The following is a 25095-nucleotide window of genomic DNA, read 5'->3' as shown; positions in this document are numbered from 1 at the left end:
TCTCGATATAGTAGCTTGAGAACTGTCTGTTCCCAAATACCACAAATACTTATCATTATTACTGTGGAAACATTTTGTAGATAAACAAAAAACCACAAACAGCGCTGTCTATCAAAATACATGACGTGTTTTAGTAGAAAATACCGATTTTAGTAGAAAAATGTATTTGTGCGATATTATTACCTATCCCAAAATGGATTTAATATTTAGAGCCATCAAGAAATATCCAAGCTAATGAGTGCTTTGCAATAAGAACACGCGAGTGTTGCTCGAATAAACTTAGCTAGGAAAGTGATATAAATTGTTGGAAGCTGCCATCCAGTAATAAATAGGCACGTATTAATTAAAAATAACGGAGAAGTTAAAATCGGAAGGGCGAAACTACCACAAAAGAAGAACGTTTAATCAGCTTAATGCAACGGACACTTTTCAACCAGACACTGACTCATCATTCTTCACAACATACAGTTATATATTATCATTTTATTCAATAGCAAAGGTTGTTCTTTACATAACCTATGGTGCATTGGTTTAGAACAAAACTGATTAGGTATACTATAGTAAAATTATTTTATATACGTCATTATAGTACAACTACAAAAAACCATTGAAATTTAACAGGTATTTGTATATTATATACATAGACATTGAAGTTGTATAATATTAGTGTATACAATCTATAAGGTTTAATATACGTATAAGTAGGTATAAAAACTGAATTGTGTATTTTAAAATTTTTAATGTACAACTGAAAATCTGTGAAATATGTAGACTATCGTTAATAGTTTTCAATTAAGTTTTTTTGAGTGAAAAAAAAAACATTCCTACTTAAGAGTTCGTAGGTAATTAAAAGTAACTAAATTCGTATATATGTTTATATAATATAATTTATCTACTTTTATTTTTTAATAAAACACTATCGATGTGCTTTGTTCATCTTCGTAGATACATACACACACTGCAGTCATCTGCTAGTCGACCACCTCACTAATCACGCAAAACGTACTGGATCCGAAACGGTTTCACGCCATCGGAATGCTAGCCATGTTTACTCGCTGAATTAGTCGTAGACCTACAATCGTGTTTCACCCGTTGTTATGACGGCGCGACGTCCACACTGTCTGTTCATTTGATATTCCATACGGCATACCGAATATCGGCACCTTTCGGACGTCGGCGGATTAATTAGCCGCATGCCACGTGTCGAGAATACATAGAATTTCAGATAGAATGCACCACGCAACACCGACTCTAGGGGAATTATTGTTATTATATATACACGCACACATCCGTACACAATAATATATATATATATATGCACATAGAAATGGGTGGCAACGATATGATACGATAGGAGTGGCGGTGTTTTTGTGTTAGACGCGTGATCGTCTTTCTCGTCGCCGCCGCCACCACAGTTTCCGTATAACGATACGACACCGGATACTGCGATGAATATTAAATCGCGACATTAATATTGCAGTCGGTAGATAGGTGTACCTAATTCAAACAGTGGTCTATACCCGGTCTATAAAGTCTTGCCGAAGACCAAAGTAACGGCAGGGGTTTATTATCTTGTAGAACTACACTGTTTGTATGGGCGTTTCACGAAAGCCTGGTAGTACATCTAGTATATAGACGAACAAAACTAACAGAACTTACGAGTACACTTCAACTTCGGATCTGTCCAAAATCTCTCGCATCATCGAGTGTTTCGACTGCATTTCAAAACTTTTTATTGTTCTCGAAAAGGGACTTGGAGATGATAATCACTGCAGTTGCTTTCGAACTTTACAGTTTGAGAATAATTGACATCTCGCCCAAGAACATAATATATTGTTGTGTTTAAATGTACTGTACATAAATAAACAATGTAATCGGTAAACGACGAATAATCGTTTTAAGCGATAAATTTCAGGTCGTTAAATCGTGTCACATGATGGATGATTAGTAGCGCGCTACGCAGTTAAATACAAAGATAATTAACTATTATAAATATACACATTTTAAATATTTAAATAAAAGCTGGGGTTTTTTTTTTTTTGTAAACTAAATGTAATATTATTTTGTAGAGTTTTAACAAAATATCTGTAGTTTAAGCGAGATTTTTTAAACAATTGATCTACAGTGAAACCATTAAATTAATTGCGAAACATATTTGAACTTCAGTTGAATACCACATTCACTCCGTTCCTAGCACGGAATAATAAATTTTTTTAATTACTCTTAAAATGTTTATAAGGTAGAATATGGTCACGTATTATTTGACTGCGTATTCACCAGCTTCGAAATGGCTAATGTATTTTTAGCGTATTTCAACTATGGCCGTTTCACTAACTATGATGTGGTTTAAGGGTTTAAAACCTATTTTGTTTTATGCGGTAGATCGATTTTTTGAACCGTGCAAAATAATGATGAAAAAGACGACCTGGCGTTCCGGAATAATTGAAAAAAAAAAAATCTGTTAAGCGTTATAACACATTTTGGTAATACATTTTTTTCTCTACTAATTGCTAATTTAATAAAAATAGATTTCATGATTTTACGCACGGTGAATCGTGAAAATTGCCAGTAAATTGCCGGAAATAATATGTGTTCATTAACTAAGTAGGTACCTACATAAAAAAAAAACCTTAAAAGGATTCTTAAGCAAATTTCATTCTATTAACTCTTTGTAGTACCTATTCCGAAAGTATGCATTTAACTATAGTTATAGTTATTAGCTAGTTATTTACATATTTATAATGTATACTCAAGGAAGAGCTTATTTTATTTAAACATATCCATAGGTTTAGTTATAATATACGACATAAATTGAAGATATATTTAAAACATTATAATAAATAAATCATAAAATGTTTAATTTCAATTAAAATATTTTTATATTACTTATAATACTGTGCCTGTACTTAAAATGTGTATAAATTATATATCTTCTCGACATATGTTAAGAAACATATTACCGAAATAACATGTTAATATTAACATTAGAACAATATAATGTCTTGGCAATGGGAAGTTTATCATAAAAGGTTGTCTTGACAACGGGCCGGCTGTTGTAAATTTATAATGAGCAACGTTACTGATTACAAATTTACACAACTCAGGATTAAAGGAATAACACTTTCCTTCCTTCTACACACACATTAAAGTACAAGGTAAAAGATAGGTTAAGAAAAAAATTACAAATGTTAAGGTTGGGGAGAAGTTGAACCATTAGAGCGGGGGATGTTTTTAGTGGTATACAACTCAGATCAGCTCGAATATTAAATTCCGATGTAGGGAGTAAGGAATTCTTGGATTAACTAAGGGAAGTAAAAGGAGATGGTAAGTTTGCCAAGCTCTTTTGACGAAAGATGGCTTAAACGTCAGTTTATTCATCGTACACTCACTCTATCGACCGGTACACAACGTATAATTCATTTCCACCTGCCATGAAACTGAGGATTTACCTGTACTTGTATTATAAATTAAAAGTTTTTCGTTTCATTTAAATATCCTATATTAATTTGGTTGTTAAAATGTAATAAATAATATTAACTAGTAACTAAATTATTAAAAATGCATAAATATAGCCTTCGTGGGTTATAAACATTTTAATACAATAATTTATTAATTATTTATTGATAGTTAATAATTTTATGAAAAATAATATTTACAAATATAAGACCTTTAGTAATAGGTATCTAAAATATTAGAAAACAAATTAATGAATTAAACCAATACCAAAATTGATAATCTAAAAAAAATCTGTTTGGAACTAGTTCAGAAAAGTGTATAATTTAAATCCATATCAAAAGAAAAAAAACACTATACATTCCAGTTGTTATTTTATTAATGTAAATTTAATCAACTAAATACTCAGAACTCTTGATAAATTTCTATTCCTATAAGATAAACAATAAATTATTTTTAATATTTTAGGTTTTTGTGAAGTTTAAGAGAACAATATTTTTATAATTTATATACTGTTATATATATATGTGTGTGTATTGTTTTTATGTAAAAACAATTTACATACATATCTATGTTTAATTTTAAATACAATTTTTAAAATAGGTATAAAGTAAAATTGATTTGATTAAAAAGATTATTATAGTAATAATAATCGAATTTAAGTGTTCAGTAAATGTCAGAGTCAAGAAAATGAATTTCAATAACAAATAAAAATGTGATGTTCAGATTTCATAGTTACATATATACGTGTTAAAAATGTAAAAGTTTCATTTCAGTGACTCTATATTAAGTCAATATAACATATATATCTAACAGAAGAAACATATAAAATAGACATCGTCATATTTGAAACATCGAATATGTATTTCAATTTGCTGCCAGAAAAAGGATCTCATTTTACCGACTACCTCTCTTTTTCCCTATAAAGCAATAACATTGGCTACCGTGTGCAAATGAACTTACGTAGGAACCTTTGAAGTTTTTTTCACCTCAGAAATGACCTTCCATTAATGGCATTTCTGTGCACGCGTAAGCTTTACCATGTTTTTTTTTCGGTCAAAGGGTGTATTACTTTACGAGTAGTGGCAAAGAGGGTTTAATAACCTTCAAAATACATTCGGCCACTGACAGTCAGTTTCACGTGCATGCAGAACTAAAAGAAATAGCGTTGTTTTTTTTTTTTTTTTAAGGTTTTTGAAACGATATATATCTATCACTCTTCGTAGATATGGTTTACACTAGCAGTGTTTAACTATTTTTCTTTAAAATATGATCGAGGTACTAGTCAAAATATTTTGATTTCTGTTTAAAAATAATGGGTAATTCAAATTTTGATTTTTAATCTTAAATTAAATTCAAAACATACAGACGTACCTATTATTCAACTGAAAAATGTTAGTTTGATTATAAACTCATACTTAATTCTCGTATAAATTAATTTAAAAGAAAAGTGATTTTTGTTGTTATTTATTTTACACTTTATTTGAATCCAGTCATCCGTATCAGATAACGAAGCAAAAGAATAACCTATAGATTTACAATAACAATCCAAATTCAATAAAGACAACGATTGTTGAATTCACAATACGTTTTTGAATAGACGGGACCAGCTGGTTTTAAGTATATGAAACATATTGTCAACTTGACACATGTCTTAGCATATATACACGCATTGTATCAGTATACTTTATAAATGAAACAAATAATACCAATGGAAACTAGAATCAAAGACAGTTTAGTTTTTTTTTTTTTTAGTTCTTTAAGAACTAGAAAGGTTGCTACGGACTTTTATACGACGATTTTCTTTTGGGAAATAATTTAATGCAATGAAAAAACGAAGGAGAATGCCAAAGAAGTGTAAAAAAAGCTCAAGAATCAATGATATCTTTCAAATGAATGTACTCAATTTTTTTTTAATGCAAGTATCATGAAAATAAAGATTTCTAAACATACGCTTAAGTGACCTTTTGATAAGAAAAGTGACTATAATGATAAATATATAGGTCAGTGGTTCTTGAATTAGCAAATATATTTAAAATTCTCAACATATTTGTAAAAAAATTAAATTTTTGCTTTAAATCATTTAAAAAGTCTTCATACATGCAATTATATTTGATTAAATTACCCATTAAATTATAATGAAGTGGAGAAATTTAAAACCTTTAATTTGTTTATTCATCAGAAATTCCATTTTACAGGTAGGTATTAATATTTTGTTAGAACAATTTAATTATTAAATACTTATTAATTTATAGTTATGTTAAGTTAATCTATACAGTTTATCAAAGATTTTTGATTTTTATACATAATCATTAGTATTTAAAATTCAAACAAATAAAAAATTACTCTGTAATTAACTATCCAATACATTTCTTTTATAATAGCTACCAATTAAAACATTGATTAACGATTTAATTATTATTTTGTGATATCTATTCGGGTTGTGATTAATAATAAACTCACAATTTTTATACCTAAATAAATAAAATTTTCACAGGTAAATACTGACTCGTATAAATTAAAATCGAATTATTATCATGATGTAATCTAGTTGAATTTAAATTGCATACATAAAAAAAAATTAAATAAGATTAGTATTTGATGAGACGGCAGTAATTTTTATTCTAATGAATATAAATACATAAATTACATTTCATTAATAATAAAACCAACAGTTTCGGTACAAAATTATAACATTATTAAATGTAAATACGAGTTTAATTAAAATGGTTTTAATGTAGTGTTGTTTCTTAGCAATTTAAAAAGAACACTAGTTAATATTAGATACCATAAAAAAAAACTGTTTATAGAGCAATATTTTTAAATTATTGCCGAATCAAGATTCAAAGAGTAAAGTGAACCAGTATTCGTAGAATAGTTCGATCGATTTGAGATATAGTCTACATCATAGAAATAATATCACAACAATTTTATGTTTCTATAGCCTATGCGTTCGTGAAAAATGTAATGTATAAAAATGTATATACCTAATCTTACAATAAATTATTTAAGCATTAATACTTGGATCAGTGAACATAGTTTTTGCAAGTATAAATTCAAAATTTGTATACGCACCCTTATAAACTGCACTGATGATATTATTATGAAACAAAACAAATCGTCATTTAATAAAACACAATCAAGTACCCGGAACAGGCTATTGTATATGCTAATATGATGTGATGGTTGAGAAAACAATGTATAAACAGTAATGGTATTTGCATGTATTTCATTTTGTTCTTACAAGACTTCTAAAAATATCTTTATTTTTACTCGTTAAAAGAGAATTTTGAATATATCTAAGTGCCCCAGTACGAGTTATAGAGTTATTATACAATAGGTATACATATTTTATCCAGTCGAATTGTACACAAGTTTAAATTGTATAGAAAATTAATAAAATAAAAAAAATACCGTCACCTTTGTCATTATTCTGTTTTAAACATTACCAAGACTTCCGCCTATTGAGGGTTCCCCGTCGACGAGGCAGTAGGAACAAATATGCGGAAAAAATTAAACCACGCTTTTGTCGCAGGTTCTATTCCCAAATGTAATATTATTCGAGTAGTATTTGAGGAAACCCAACCGACACAAAAGAGGCTTTCACCGAGTGACGATGGCGTTGACTATGTATATTATTATAGTGTATATATATTATATGTATATGACTACCGAATACTGCTGTGGTATAATATGCATTACAAAAGAGGGGGAAACGTCAGAGGAGTACGGTAATAATAAAATAATAATAATAATTAACCAGTCGGTGAGACGACAATATTGTCCCAAAAACGATGTGTGTGCGTGTGTGGTGGGTGGCTGAAGGGGGGGGGAGTAACGTGTAATAAATATGACGTGTTTAGTTCACCAACAGCATATATCCCTGCATGTATAGCTATAGGCATAGCCATATCCGAAACAAAAAGATGCGGATCGAGCGCAATTCTGAACGCTTGGCGTTTATATTATAATATGTATTATATTTTATATAAATATTAAAACTCAACATTACGACCTCGAAACAATAGTTTTGCCGTCCACTTTTATTCGACCTGTCATGTGCACTGCCCCATTTCCCACTCACCGCCACGGGTCACTTTTGTTCTCGTCACTCGTTTTCCCTCGGCCACCCAGTAATTTATTCCAATTGTGCGAGTCGTTGGTTTTTATTTTTTTTCCTACGTAGGTTTATAGGTATACACGTTACACATACGCGTACACTACACTGAATAATGTAAAACAACATGCGGACGATATGATGATTAATAGCCCGGTTAGCAACCACTGAGTAGTGCACCGACGGCAATATACATGAAAAACGTATAATGTATATATAATGTACATAATATTATATGTATATAAATAGATAGATGATATACATAAATATGAATATCTGTGTACACTGTACTTATACCTATATGTGTACGTGGGTCGGTAGCGAAATACCGGTCAGCTGTGCTATCGACGGCAGTATAGCTGTGATGAGGGGGGGGGGTGAGGAGGCAGAGGAAGATGATGAATTTTGGAGACCTGATGATGTATATAGGAAATAGGATCCGCTCGGCTCGGAGTCCCTCGAGCCATATTTTTCTCTACAAAACTTAGATAAACATTATGGGTTCCGTACATTTCATTTGTATTGGCTCTAACATAATAAACGTTGGGTTCTCAAAATATGAAAATCCAATTCAACAATCTCTCTGTTATATTCGAATATAATAATATAAAAACAATTCAATAACGTATTAAGAATTCTCACAATATTTATAAAATTTAAACATATTACATAAATATTACATAATGTAAACAGTATAAGGATTATTCAAGTTTTAATCATTTTAAAATTGTAAAACTAATACTGTAAACTGTGTGTATATTTGTAACTACCTGTGTAATGTGTATATATAAGTAAATTTAGTTATTCGTACTTACTTCTACATAAAAACTCGAGAAATTTAATGTCAATACCCATTTTAAAATAATAAAATTAAAATACATACAGGTCAACGATTATAATAAGTAGTTGATGTGAAAATTTGTTTATTAATTCAGATATAATGATCAAAAAACTTCTAAAATTGTTAAACTAATAAAAACTAAATCAAATCAAATATCGAAATATATTTTTTATTTATAAATATGTAGGTACCTAAACTTAACGTAATAATGCCATTTTATACAAATTATTTAAAATAATTATATTTTATACATAATAATTTATGCAGCCAACTATGAAGAATTTATACTTAATAATTTTATTAAAATATACCTACAATTTATATTTCTTGAGTTAATGGACATTTTAAACTAATTTATGGACGTATATATTTCCCCCTATTCACTGAATCCGTTTCCAAAATGGGTTTTCTCTTCTGTTATATGCATTTTGTACATTAACACGGGCAAATAAACGTTGTTAAATGACGATGGTTGGTGATAACATCTGTGTAATGGACAGAATGACAAACCACACGATCGATAAATCCCTATCTTTCAAATCGCCTACAATTGTGCCAACGGCTCACAATGTTTCCCCATCGCACAAGCTAGGTGTGCACTTTGTTACCGTGTTTAAATGTCAACTTATATAATAGTATAAAACAACCTTACAGTTACAGGTGTCAATCTCACTCAATGTTAATAGCAAATACACCGTTATACCTGTCTTCGATTAGAAACTTGTCGCTGACGTTTTGCACGCAATCTCCTTTGGTCGTGATGGTGGTCGTATTTATATTGATGTGGTGGTTCACGCCAGACTGAAACCATCGACCGGACCATTGAGCAGGAAATTCACATTGGCCTGTAAACGGAAATGTACAGTTGATAAATATGTTTAGAATATTTCGTTATTGAGTATACATCATCGAAATGGACATAGGAACCTATTTCTACCAATGAAATCTATCGACTTAATAGTTTTTGTTAATATTTTATACTTGAGCAACTGATATTATGTTATAATACGAATAGGAGTACCACATTTTTGACAGCTTAACTCGATGTATAGATGATTTTATATTTTTAAAATCGTTCAATATCTTTAAATACCAATAATAATATTAATTCAACAACAGTCAACACAAAGTTTAAAATTGTTACACCTACTTGTGCTTTGCATCTATAGTAAATCAGTTTTTTTTTTGTTAACAAAATAAAAAAATATTATTATGTGTTTAAGAATACACGTAAAACAATTTTAATTCTAATAAGCTATATTTTGATACATCAACTATAGGTAAATAATGGATCAATTGCTATAAAATAAATTCAATACAATTATAAAAATTTGAATCACGCGAGTACTATTTTATATATATATTTATCCTAGTTACAATTTACTTTACCTGGTTAAAATTATAAATTAGATTAGTATTAATAAAAATATCTTCTAATAATAACTTTAAATAATATTAAGTCTAGACAGATAAAAAATAAACTAATGGAATGTAATTGTTTATTTTACTTCCGTGTTTATTTATTTTGAGTAAATGATTCAATATTTGTTTTCCTTTAATGTTGCTCCTTTATTATAGTATAAATTAAATGACAGGATGTGTTACTGTAAGTAGGTATATGGAATGTATTGTACCACGTTTAAACGGTTTTATTTGTTTATGGAAGTAGGTCTTAAAATCTATAAGTATATGTATACACTATACAGATATTATAGGTAAATAAGCTTTTATGTAGGTACTTCAAATATATTATATTCATATTTTAAAACTATTTTTTGAATGTATAAAACTCGATTTCGTATAACTGAGCTCCAAATCAAAACAGTCCGTCAAAGCGCATTCGTGATATTGTGATAATATAACCGTATAATTCTATATACGAGTTGATTGAAAATTATTAGCTATTGTATTTGTACTTTGGTAAGTTATAATTATACAGACACGATATGCGTGTATGAATTCACACGTCCAATACTCCTCAACTGTATATGGTTAATTATGTTTTGAATTACGAGTCCGTACACGCGGCGCACAGGACGACGAAACTAGAGTATCTATATAGCATGTTATAATATTATATAGAAAGAAAGAATCGCGCGAGTATGTGTTTCGGCATAGGTTTTTCCACTACCCCTCGCTTACTGTTACTGCAGGGGTATACGCGTATTTTCTTGATACACGTACCGACCTATATGTATAAAATATAATCCTAAGGATTAAAAACTCATACGCACGATGGTAGAACGCACACACGTTTGCACGTGCCATAGCCGAGTAGTGGAAAAAAATTCCCCTACACTTGTGTACACTATATAGTATATATATTATATATATATATATAACCTCATATATGTACTCTCACACTATACCACACATATTATATAGGTACCTATCGTCATATACGTTGTATGTGTTTATATGTGCCCGTGTGTGATGAATAATATTATTTAGTATTATATATACACGTGTGTACGATGGCTGGAGTATATATACTGTTAATAAACACGGGAGCCAGAGGCAGTTGCAGTGGGGTTGCGCGAGGGAATGGTCGGCGGTAGAGGGCGGCTTGCGCACACACGTATGGCGGTGTATACATACCCAGTTTTAATACTCGGCCGAAAGCGCATTCCTATTAAACTTTAAGCTTTTCGGGTCCAACTTTGTGTATGCGTTCGTGTGTATAATACACAAAACACTACGCGTTTATAAACACACATAAGCCACCAGAAGAAGCAGAAGAAGCCCGCAACGGGCGCCGTCGTCGTCGTTGTAGGGTGAGGTGAGATTTGGACTCAGGATATATAGAGACCACGGTGTCGGCGGCGGGGAAGAGGGCGAACGTCGCCGACCAAAGACAGAACGCCTGAGCGCCGAAGGTGGTGGTATGTGTATGTATATGTCTGTGTTTGTGTGTGTGGGTGTGTGAGTGTGTGTGTGGGTTGGTGTGGGTGATGGGTTGGCTGAGGAGGGGGGCGACACCACCGATATTAATTTCTATAACCCCGCCAACCGGGCTGTCAAGAGGAGTGATGGAGATCAATATTGCCGAGTTATAAATAATACCAGACGAAACTTAACCTCCCAACCCCCTTCCCTTGTCTCGTCACCGAAAACCTCGATCGTCGTGTCGTTCTCACACCTTAATATATATATATATATATATATATATATATATACATATTATACACGCAAACGTATCCAACAGGCAAACCTTCTACAATATATATAAATATATATACACACAATACACACACATGTTATATTATTATAAATATATACGAAATGCGCAATAAACGTGAACATTATCACCACACATATTATATCATCACTACCACCGCCAAGACGAGCACTCAGCGGATAATGAATATATAATACGTCAACCATGCTGCAACGCATCAAGTATTTTATTTTAATGTAATTGTTTTCATATTGTTTTTTTCCATATGAAATCCATATTCATGACTTTTTTTTTATTGAAATAACATTTGATATATTTAGGTACTTACCTACAATCTGTATTTATAAATTATTATGCAATAAGTAAATTTGATGTGATTTTATTGGAGGAAGGAGGAAGACACCCAATGGCGGCACCCCCTGCTCCTATTCATAACTTATAATAATCATTACGATATCGTCTTCCTAATCATAATAAAATGATTTAAAAAGAATAGATATGAATCATTGCAATAAACTCGTCCAAGCATACGTGAAAACTACACAATGAATACAAGGAGGCAAGAGTAAAGGGATACCGAACATTTTTTCAAATTTATTTTTGATTTCAAAGATATATGTTTCCAAAAATTTCACGAAATTCGGGATTTGAGTAATTATTTTGATTAAAACATATAGTAATAATACATCGAGATTTTTAGTGCATAATTGCATGTGATGTGTTCATTCTAAAAACGATAATAGTAATTTAAGACAACTACATAATATATAATAATATGGTTGTATTTGATAAAGATATAAATTGTAATAAAACAAAACTTCAGAAGAAACATTTACAATGATACTGTAAATCATAATGATAATATATATCAAAATGTATTGTTATATTATTTTAGTTGCTTTAGTTATTTCGGCTTCATTTTATTTTAACCGGAAGTTGATAAAGAAATAAGTGGACAAAATTATTAAGTTTGTAGAAACAAAATATCCATAGTGGATATTGGAGAGGGGAGTTGTTAGCTGGGTTTTTAAAATTGATACAGAAAAATAACATTATTGTCAAACGTTGAAAATATGTGACTTTAACCGAGGTTACCCGTGCATAACGAAGACACCTCATCATAAGCGATGCGCGATGTTTCGAGGAAAGACGAGTCCGCTTTTAAATAACGAACGTCGATTATTAACATTATAATGCATTGGTATAATGATATACCTAACCTCTGTATAGTATTCCAACGTTCCACGTACGAACAATATTATAATACAGAATAAATGGTCGGCGCGGCAGTTAGAAACGTTATGACATTTCAATAGTTTAAAAACACTGACAATTTTATTCTTTCACAAGCGTAATGATTAATTACAATGACTCACACATTGAACACTACAAACGAATCTTCTTAGTGTTCGCTATCGATATAAACCGAACATGTATACATTATTATTATTATTATTATTATTATTATTTTTTTTTTATTACTTCATCAGAACGCTGAAATTACAGAAACCCGATAACGGCAAAACAAATATATGGTACCTATGCAGATTTGTTTTATAATTAATTTTCGGAAAAAAAGAATACAGTTCTATTGTTTGTTTAAACATTAAAATAAAAAAACATCGTGCAATACTAAAATGTATACAAGACTTGATATTGCGAGTAGTATATTCTTGTGACAGCTGATGAATTGATTTACATAACAACCATGCAGTACTCTACACGCACGAATGAGGTAATCTGTAACATTACTATACGTTTTTCACTTCGAAAACACCGTCCGAAATTTATTATGATACACATTAATTGTTTTTATAATTGAAATAGACGTGTTTCTGCATAACGCCATCACGCGGTAGTTATAAAACCGTCAGCCAGGATTTCGCGATTATATGATGACGTCGTTTCAGACGTCCGGCACAGCCCACAGCGGATATGTTTATTGTTTTATATATAAATACATGCGTGTATGTGTGTGTGTGTGTATACGCAACAGTCACATCGACTCTCGACCTGTCGAACATCAGCTGTCGAACTTCATAGTGATATATATATATGCATTGTATACGGACCCGAACATATCATCGCCGTCATCTGTCTGGTTTCCCACGGGGGCAAATATTTGCTCGCCGATTTCCAAAAGGGATCACGACCCTAGACCGAATCCCCCCCTCGGAGTCTTTACCCCGCACTACTTCGTCATCGCCGTCGTCGTCGCAGGTCGACGATTTAAAACAAACAATGGGCAAACCACGCCGTTGTTCCCGCTATATTATATACATATATTTGAGCGATTATAATGCTAGTCGTATGACGGTAAGCAATAAGCATACATACATTATATAAAATATATAGGTATATAATCGGTGGTATCGTGGGATATACCGTGGTCCGTGTTCTCTGCAACACAAAGCTCTTCAAAAACAATGCTAATTGAAAATTGGCTGTATGTATATTGGCTATATATATACATATAGTTTATGGACGCCCTTTTCTTCCATATACCGTGACTTAACACACGCCAGTATATATACCGGACGACTGCATAATAATAATACTAAAATACTGTGTGCAATGTGCATGGATGTCTGGCGGCTGCTGCGAGAACCCGATGACGACGACTACTATAATAACGCGTATATTATAAACGTATAGGAGTACCTCGAGTTATTATAGTTATTGCAGCTATATTATCGCGTTCAGAAGCCGTCGATAAATATTATATTTTTACGACTTGCCGAGGGAGACAGAGAAAAAATTTGCTCTACGCTGCGCAGCTGAAGCTATATTATAATATAATATACATATATTGCGGTGGCTGTGAAGACGAAAGAGAAAAAAAGAATGAAAAGTGCAGTAATGGGACGAAATGCGGTTAATTAAAATTAATAGCTCACAACGATTATTGTTTTGTAATCAACACCAGAATAACAAACATTTAAAAAAAAGGATTGTTGATTTGTGTATTTGCATATATTTTCTATAGACATTTCGTTTTCTTATGCCAGCTACCGGCTACCTATATACTGGAATTATAATCTTCCACCGGCGATTGTCGTTATTATCATATTCACTCAAAATAATATACGTACCTACATAATATAATATAATATACCTAACATGCAGCTATATGAATTTATTTTGGGAAATCGTTCGTTATTAAATATACAAACTAATTTAATTAAACGCATAATAATTTGCCAACAATTGACAGAGGACACTAAAGTATTGGGTAGAACGATGAAACTTTATCGACTATCAAATTGAAATGTCCTGGACTGGGCTTATGGTCGCGCTTATTTTGCGCAGTACAGCTGAGAGCATACGTTTATAAATAGGTATGTGCACACAAAAACATTACTCCTGGAGTTAAATTGAAACAGTATTTTATGGAACAAAAAACTTTATTAATTTGAAAACTAATTCATACCAATCTATTGCACAGACTCAAACGAATAATATATTTATAAATACTCAGGTAATTTTAAATAAGCTAATTTTAACCTGGGTTATAATATTATAATAATATAATATATAGGTTCAGTATAATATGTATGTCAAATGCTTATTGTATTAAGTATCATGTTGTTGAAGAGTTTTTTTTAGTATTCCTATCTCGAAATATAAAATATAATATTAAAAAATAACACAAATTCACAACATTTACAAAACTTGCAGAACCCTATTTTATTATATTAAAACACGGATACCAGATGCCATGAAAGTATTAAAAATAAATTACGACATAATTAAGAAGCCTTACACTTCTAATATTTTAAAAATAGCGCAAAATTATTACACGTTCCTATTTCATTTTTAATTTGATTAAAAAACGTATATATTATGTACTAGACACTACTATAATTGTAAAATATAAACAATCACAATCAAATATCCTCCTTTTATTTTTCTACACAAAAATAATTAAAATATATGTCTATGTTTTAAAACCAAAAAAAAAAAAAACAAATATACCACGAAAAATCTATTTTGTTGCAAATTATTTAATTTTATATATATAATGCAATCAAAAAATGAATACTAATGGCCATATTGTTTTTTTCGCAAAATTGTATCTATTTGACCGTCGAAATGATACAGTACCTAGTATTAGGTACTTTATACAACTTTATATAATATTTGTTTACATTTCTAAAGGTACGTTTACATTTGGCCACAAACTCGAACGAATTATGGTACAAAATGCCACTGAAAAATTAGTGCGTGAACTCGAAAGAGATTTGACAGCATCATTCAAACTATTCATGTTCATTCTCCGGCGCGCAGCGTTGTCCATTGTTCGATATAATCTTAGCATGTGACACAAATCATTTTAATACGTCAAATTCTTTTCATATATTACACTGAATAGCATTTTATTTGATCTACAACAGCAGGCTCACACCGTCCAAAAACGCGAATAAATGGTAGGTACTTATCATTTACACAAGATTTTAAAGCTTAAGCGACAAAAAATTCTGATTATATATTTCAAATATAAGTCAATACACAACACATTATAAGTAATTGATTAAGGCACTTAAATGTTTACATAACACATATATTAATTGCAATTAACATAGGTTATTATAAATTATATAGGTAGCAACACTGTTACAATTCGTATTACATAATAATAATGATATGTACTGGAATTTAATAACACTTAATGGTTTATCAATACTGAAAAGGTTTGAAAAATAAATATATACGATTGTGTTTTTCTTTCCTTTTTTCTTTGACCTAGCTGAAATTAAAGTGGTATCGCACCAACTAATAGTATTTTATCTCTGGCTACCATTCAATACCAATGTGTCTCGTTTCAAATAATTTCAGGATATGTCATTTTGTAACCGAACGAAATTCCCTAAAGGACATTTTCTAATTTCGGTATATATTTTTTTTCTTCCTTTCCCGCGTAAAACTTCTATTACAGCATTCGGCACAAATTATATCAGAAGACGACGACGACGACGACTACTACGGTCGATACCTCTACCCGCCCGTAGACCATGCACCGAAGCGTATATTTCCCCCGGGGGCGTCACTGCCCCGGCAACGGCGGCTCTAATTACGTTAGATATCCGAACTCCTGTCGTGCGCCTACCCCTTCCGCGAGCCCCAAGTATAATTCATTAATCACAAACCGGCCAAGTGGGTAACACGTGTTCCTTGCCCAACCACCACCCCACTTCTATCATACACTAAATACATATATACCTAGAAATTTACACACATATATTTATATATATATATTGTCTACACGCGGGTCTCGCTTTTCATTATGCACGTTATGTAAAGTGACGGGTCTGAGACTTCCTCCCCCGCACAATCTACAACCCAAAGTTCCGTTGACCGATCTTGAATGATTTATCGTAAGTTTGTTGTTCGCTATACACGTATAGTTTCCGTTGACCCTCAATATTTATATATATACCTAACGCGTATTGTATTGCTGTCGATAATAATTTGGAAACCGCAACATAATATATTTCCGTGCATAAATGAGCTCGAGGAAGATCAATACATGAGTAAAACTATCTTACAAACATTACGATTATTAATTATTTTGTTTTAATGCAATTTTATAGTTATAAAACATTTTACAAAACAAAAAAAATAATACTTTAAGTGCGTATACATTTAAAATGTTAGAAATTTCAATACTCATTAAAATATCTACCAGAATGATTTTTTTAATGATTATCGACGATATGGATTTAAACTTTAAAATACTGCATAGTTATTATTCTATTTAATTTCCTACTCTAGTATATTCATATATTATTTTATTTAAACATTTAAACAAACTAGTAAAATCAATAAACATATTTGTTTGAGTATTCATTATAATATTGTTATTACGTAAATTGATCTAGTTGTACAACATACACTGTTTTATAAATGAAAACAATATTTTTAAAATAATTTATTTGCCATTGATCAAAAAACTAAATCTAAAAATACCAAAAGTATATTAAGCACATATCCTAACATTGATATAATATTTATAATTGACTGAGGTAATTCGCTAAAATATTACATGTTAGTTACGATGTATGTGAAACTTTTGATCTAGGCTTCTATAGAAAAAATATACAAATGTATTTAAATCAATTGTCGATTTTAAAACCGTATTAAAACATAACTACCAAAGTTTTTCGAAAAAAATACATTTTTTTTTGATTCACGTCATATGTTATTAGAATTTTAATTATATTATTACTTAATATTTAGGTAACTAAATTAAGCTAAATAGTAAAAGTGAATAAATAAAACAACTAAAAATTAAAACATTTAATACAATATTATTATTTAAAATAAATAGTTTTATAATTTAATAGTTTGTTCCACTTAATGTTTTAATAAACTAAAAATTACCTAGGAATTTAATATTATATAATAATACGAATAGGTAAGAATAGCATTATTTAGTTTGACTTGTTATAAAAATGAATTAAATTTAATAAAAACATGTAACTTCTATATATTATTCAAGAGTATTTCATTCTAATTTAATAATTTAAAAATAAAAAATACTTATATTGTGTAATTATCCTAAAAATATAAAAAGTATTTACTATAATTGTATAGGAAATTATATTATACTCCTGAACTAGTTTTTGTATTATCCTTAAAAATGTGTAATACAATATAGGTGTTTAGTTTTATTATTTATTTATTAGTACACCGAGACTTTCATAGTCATATAAGCGTCAAATTATAACGTTTACATAGTATCTACCTAATTTTAAGTAAAAGTCTTGAAACGATATTTCGGTAACATTCATTGAATATATAATATATAATAAATAAATAAATAAATGGGTTTCAATTATTTTGAGTATGCGTGACAAAAATACAACATGTACAAACTTATACAAGAAAATAACATAAAATAGTTTATTGATCTTAATTTATAATTGATTGGGAAAAAGTAAACTAAGTACTTTTGAAACAAAAGTAAAATCAACCACTACAAGAAAAAGTGTATTTCTAAAGAAACTTACTTAACATTGAGTCCGCGTCTTTAGAAATGTTTTTTTAATTAACAAACTTATATAGTTATATCAAATTTTCAACTGCCTATAATTGAATGACGCATTCTACAATATATTAGTTTATCATAATTCATAACTCTAATCACAACGCATGTGAGACTATAAATATCGCTGTACAATTGTTGCGTATATTTTCACTCAAATCAACACCGCGTGGGCTAGGAATTAATAAATTGCTTCAAGACTAGAATAACCGGCACATTACACGAGATGATAAAAAAATTATAAATATGTATAGGTAGTGACAATCGTAAACGGTGCGTGGAAACAAGGTTGCCCGGGAGACGTCTCCATTATTGGCTTTCGTGTAATTTTGAAAACAGAAGAAAAAACACCAACGACGACACTGACGAGTTTCGCTGTCGTCGGCACAAACGTCCTTCTCGCCCTCTAGTTAATTAAATAATGAAATATAGCATACCGCGTACGCTACGCCAACACGGCGACACGGTGTATGTATACATATATTATATTCAACGGCAGACGTTTGTTGTGACGTAAATTTTTCACTTAATTAACAGACGCTTGGGGTTTATTTTCGTTCCCGTATCACCCACTCTGTCTCCCTAACTATCACTATCTCACTCTACGTCTAACTTGCGACATATGAAGCTGTTGCAGTTCGCTCGTTCGTCTCGAAAGGATATATTTGAGGCGATGACGTGGTAGGAAAAACAACAGAACTCGACGTGACTCTTCCGTAGTAAATACTACATGCGAGAATCGGCATTAATATACGGCAAAGGCTCACGCACACTATATATATTATACAGACGACAGGATAGACCATTATTGTGATTTCCGCGTTCTCGTAAAACCGACACTGACAATTGGGAAATCACTTTGACCAAGCAAATAATATTAATATCTATATCTTAGAGTACCGCAATATTTTCGTTCCTATGCATAAGTTGTTTTTTATAATTTAACAACCTTTATTTCGTTAAATTTTTGTATTTTTTAAAACATATTATTTGAAGTCATTAGAAGTTACAACGTAACATATAAACTAAAAATATTCCACTTAGGAAAATGTAGATAGTTAAAACTATATCATGTCACATCAAAAATAGTAATATAAAAGTAGAATAGTACATAATTATATAATTTGTCTTGTCAAACGTCATACTGTTTTATAGATACGCATAATGACTATAAATTATAGGAGAAAAAAAGTTTTCAAAATAAAATTGCTATTAAGTGATAAAAATAATCACCCTGTGGCCTGTATGCATGAGACCGAGTCACGTACTACATTTCGGTACAGTGATGTGCCTTGTCTATGGATGAGTCAGACAGGCAGCGGTAGGTCGCATATGCGCATATATATATATATATATATATATGTGTATATTATATATATTTATTATAAAACGACGATGAATTCTGAGAAAGAAAGACGATAGATTTTTGAATTTGAGCTTGTGTGGTGTAGGTTGTTTTTTTCCACTCTCGCTCGTTTCGCCCGCTTTCGTTCCCCCGGGGATGTAGCAGCACGCGCATTTCGAACGCAATTTAATTGGGATTATAGTATAGAGGACAGCCGTGTCGAGCTGCTGTGGTTGTTATTGTCGTTGTTGCCGTTGTGGTGGCAGAATTTAATTCATGATACGATCCTGTGTAGGCTTCTGTGTGTTTGCGACATGGCGAAGGATAGTGTATATTGGTAAAGAGATTTTTAACAGTAAAAATAAAATCACGAAAACGTCAAAAATAAAATTATATGAAAATATTGTAAAAACTGTTTGAATATTATACAGACCCATTGGCAATGTATGGATAATATATATATATGTATATGCACTCGAAGACAGTGATAAAAAAATATATACTAACGATAAATATAGATTTATATATATAGGTACTCACATATCACTATCTCAAAAGTTTTGTGTACAAAAACGTAAAATATATATATCATTTAATTAGGTACATTAATAGAATAACGTAATTATAAATATTGTGGATGAACACTACTACAATAATGTGAACTCAAAGACACGCATAAGACATTCTGTGTAATAAATTATATTTAAAAATATATGTTATAGATAGTTAAACAAGACAGGGGATCTTCATTAGAAAAAAATAAAAGAGTTATATTTCAATGTTGTCAGAAAACCGGATATTTTACACGATTTTTAATCTTAAGCTATCATCGCCAAATGTGAGAATATATACTATTGAGTTGAAAATAACAAGTGCAATTTAAAAAAAATACATTTAAAGGTACTATTGTAGAAATACAAATATTATACTCGATATTATATAATAGATGATTTAACAAATAATTAACATGTCGTTTTAAAATATTGAATATATATAATCATTAAAATATGCATATAGATATAATTAATTAAAATATTTTAATACCTAGTCCATATATATATGTATATATATTATTAATTAAAGTTCGTTATCTAATGCCGAAACATAACTATACCACTAATCCCGAATAACAGTTCAAAATAGGTTTAGTGTCATGGATGGCTTCTTCCACCAAAAGTTTCATTTGTATAATATATTTAACGTTTTTACATTCATTGCGTATTGTTCTTTACATAACTACATTATTAAGACTAAAGAAATTAAAAACAAAAATAATAATGTGTTAATTTAAATTTGAATTAAATTCATTATTACAACTTTTACACACAACTAACATTATAATAAAATTCATTAGACAAAGTCTGTATTGAAAAAATATATGTTTTAATTTTTTTTAAATATTATATACAAATTGATAACAAAACTTATTTCGAATGTTGTTTTTATTTAGAATTCAAATGTGTTAGATCATAAACAAATTTATTGAATAAATCATCAGCAATTCAAAATCAGCTCAGTAACACAAAGCAACCAAAAGTCTGGTTTTGTCTGAAACCCCAATTCCAACTTTCAGTTGCACTCTACCAGGAAAACTTTGTTCTTTATCAGGCGCCGTGCGATCTTTTCAAAAAAACGGCTTTTCTAAAACTCACCACAACCACTATGACGATAAATCACTATCCAATTTCATTTATTAGTTATTTAAATTCTGAGTTTGGAGATAAAATAAAATACAAGAATGCCATCATTAAAACTCCTTTTAAACCAATATATAGAATATATATTAAATTCTATATAGGTACTAAGATCCCTTCAGATCTAATAGAAATGCATATTGCAATACATATACAATTAATTAATTATTAGATAAATAATATCACATAAATAACCATTCAACTTTAAGGTAAGGTATAGAGCAAGTGATCGAAAAAGTTTCATAAATTTAATCATTTTATAAATTTAAAATTCAATTTAGGTATATTTAAGATAACTGATAAGTAATTTATGAAATTCTAAAATATTTTCTAACAGTTTAATATTTATAAAGTTTTTTATTCTAAATATATGTAATTACAATAAATATTGAATCACAATATTTATTAAAAAATAATATATCTGTTCAGAATGTACGTAGTTACACAAATAACATTTATCACTACTTTTAATAATTTTAATTTAATTTAAACTTTTAATAATGTATCTAATATTATACTTGTACCTACGGAACTACGGTTAAACGATCGCCGATTAAATATAAATAAGACATCTGTGTGTACGGCGTCCATGTGATGTGTATTTATGCGATACTGTGGTATAGTGAGAACGATTGTCAAGTGTCATTGCTACGTAGCAGATTTATTTCAAGGGGATTATTGGTCGACAATAAAATTGTCCAAACGTAAAAAGCGATTAAATACGCTAACAAAAAATACAGATATTGTGTCAATGTGTTTATATAGACTTGCGTGTGATAGTATTATGTGTACTATGTATACATAAAATATTATAACTAAAATATAAAGGAGGTTTATAAATATTTCAACAAAAGTATTTTATAATACATAAATATTATGTATAAAAAAATAAATACTAATAATAAAAATGTTCTATATAATAAAATTTGAAAAGTATTAAACATTGTTATCCTCAAAGTTTATCCGATTGCTTATTCAAAAGAATAAGAGGCAACAAATATTCCTGAATGACTGTTTATGAAAATATCAACTTAAATTTATTGAAAAATACGGTTAAGACCCAGCAGTACGGAATGAGCAACGATTTTGTATTAACAATAAAGTTATCAAAATGTAAATTAAAAAAAGGAGTTGCCTATTACTTATAATAAATATTTAAAAAAATATATTATTATTTGATACATCAGATACCTATCTGATGTATCAAATAAAATTAATAGAAAATAAAACATAATTATATGAGCAATAAGTAAACCTGGGCCCTATACTAACTATATTATATTTATAGGTAGATACCTAGTTTACTATAACTTGATAATATTATATGTTCGATTTATAGATATTTATTTTTGATCAAGAAACCGCCAAGCAAAGGTTACTGTGACTTACAATTTCGGTAATCATTATTTTAAGTACATATACATTGATATATTTTTATAGAGGGAGTATACGTCATTGTAACAGGACACGCTGTCAAAACAAAAGAGGCTCTCATTATTTTCGCATAATAGAAATGCTAATTCAAAACATAAACTCGGGAAATAAATAAATTAAACTTTCAGTTTGATGGCGGTAACAGCGGTGTCAATATAAATAAAGTATAAAGGGATAGAAGAGGATACGGGGACAAGAGAGAAAGGGTTGAAACAAGAGTACATTTTTTTTTTACAAAACTTTGCTTGGTTTTTTGTAAAAATATGGAGCATGGATTTTTTTTTTGTTTGGGAAAATAATGTAATAGACAGACAAACAGACATACCCAACCAATGTTATATGAATTCATTAATACATATATATATAATTTACAAACTTAAACAACACAGTATATATTTGATATGCGTTTTAGTAAAAGTAAAACATAACAAGTTGGTAAAGCCGACTCTATACTTAATATACAATCGTGCTAAACGCTGTCGTCTACTAAGTGTGTGTATTTAACATACTATAATTACATAACAATTTTAAATTAATTTGTCAACGTAGTATATAATACTTATTTCTATATAAATCTATCTAAATTAAATATTAAATAAATAATTGATCATTAAAAAAAAAAAAATAATAATAATAATTGAATAATTTATTTCTGTAAATAATTGTTGAGACGTAAAATTCTTTATGTAGTTATATGTCTTGGTACTTATTTTTAAATATTAGCCTGTGTGAGTTTTTATAAACATTTATATTTATATATATTTTATATAAGTTTATACTTATATTTTCTGATATCTATAGGTTAGTATGAAATACATTTACTTTTAACAGAACCATTAGACAGTTATGTATTTACTCAACTTAAGAATTTCAATATTAATAATAATATTGTAATGAATAATAAGGGATAATATATAATATACATATTACATATAATTGCTGTTAACCAAACCAACTATTTTAACTATGATCTACCAATAGATACTGAAGGACGAACACAACGAAGTCGTAAGGTTGGTTCTAAGACTTATATGTTTGGAAATTTAAAAGGATTAAAATTATTTAAAAACGATCGAGAGTATCAAAAAAAATATAGGTATAGGTGATGTATAGGATGTATAGGTACGTTTATCGTAAAAACAATGTGTTACCTATAGTAAAATAAAAATAATATTTTAAAGTTTCACAATCGGTTTTAAATTATTCATCGTTAACTTCTCAGAACTACTATCAAAATTATAGTCATATATAAACATAAATATATCATAATGCAGCTTTATTATTTTGTGACTGTCCAAACATGAAATTAAACGAAACGATTTTTAATCAATCAATAAATGACACAACAAACGACTGTATGCAATGTTTTATATTTAAAAAATATAAATTATTTGATGGATAAATAAAAATCTTGGCTTCTAGCCAATATATTATAAAAATAAATCAAAAACACATACTATATAACAGTTTAATTTACAAATTGTTTTAATTAATTTTGGTTTATACGAAAAGGTATACAAATGACGTAGATAAACGTGTTTAATAACAAACATGAAAAACTAAAAAAAAAAATTAGAAAAGATTGTTAAAAAAATGATAGAATGTTAGTAAGCCAACATATTTTTTGGGAGTTTATTCAGTAGTGATTGCACTATGAGATCGAATGACTATAAAAGTTAATATAATAATAATTATCTATTAGTGACAGAGAAACCGATGGAAACATAACTAATTATTTTAATTATATACTCTGATTAATTTTTGAAATTTAAATGTGTATACACTAGCATATAGGCAAGTACAAAATATGCAGCTTAGGTTTTAATAAAGTTTCATTAATAGATTAAAAAAATTAATATAGTACTGTAGTTTAGGTATTTTTAACGAAGTTTTTAATGAAGGTTATTTGGTTTATATGAATTGACTCAACTATAAATTGTTTGATTCAAGAACAGATACTAACGGAAATAATTTTGTGCATAGGTAAG

The 25095-nt window shown here is 29.4% G+C and overlaps 1 protein-coding gene across 2 annotated transcripts in view; it reads right to left on the bottom strand.

Moving 5' to 3' along the window:
• Positions 1-25095, bottom strand: part of LOC114119884 (uncharacterized) — a 141108-nt gene that overhangs the window by 75814 nt on the left and 40199 nt on the right. For both annotated transcript variants that reach the window (XM_027981610.2, XM_027981609.2), the window contains exon 3: positions 9115-9256. In XM_027981610.2, the coding sequence (XP_027837411.1) occupies positions 9115-9256 (142 nt within the window). The remainder of the gene's footprint in view (positions 1-9114; positions 9257-25095) is intronic.

This window comes from Aphis gossypii, chromosome 3 (assembly GCF_020184175.1).
Source record: "Aphis gossypii isolate Hap1 chromosome 3, ASM2018417v2, whole genome shotgun sequence".
NCBI classification, from domain to species: domain Eukaryota; kingdom Metazoa; phylum Arthropoda; class Insecta; order Hemiptera; family Aphididae; genus Aphis; species Aphis gossypii.
The sequence above is the reverse complement of the archived record's forward strand: the minus strand, read 5'-3'. Positions and strand labels throughout refer to the sequence as shown.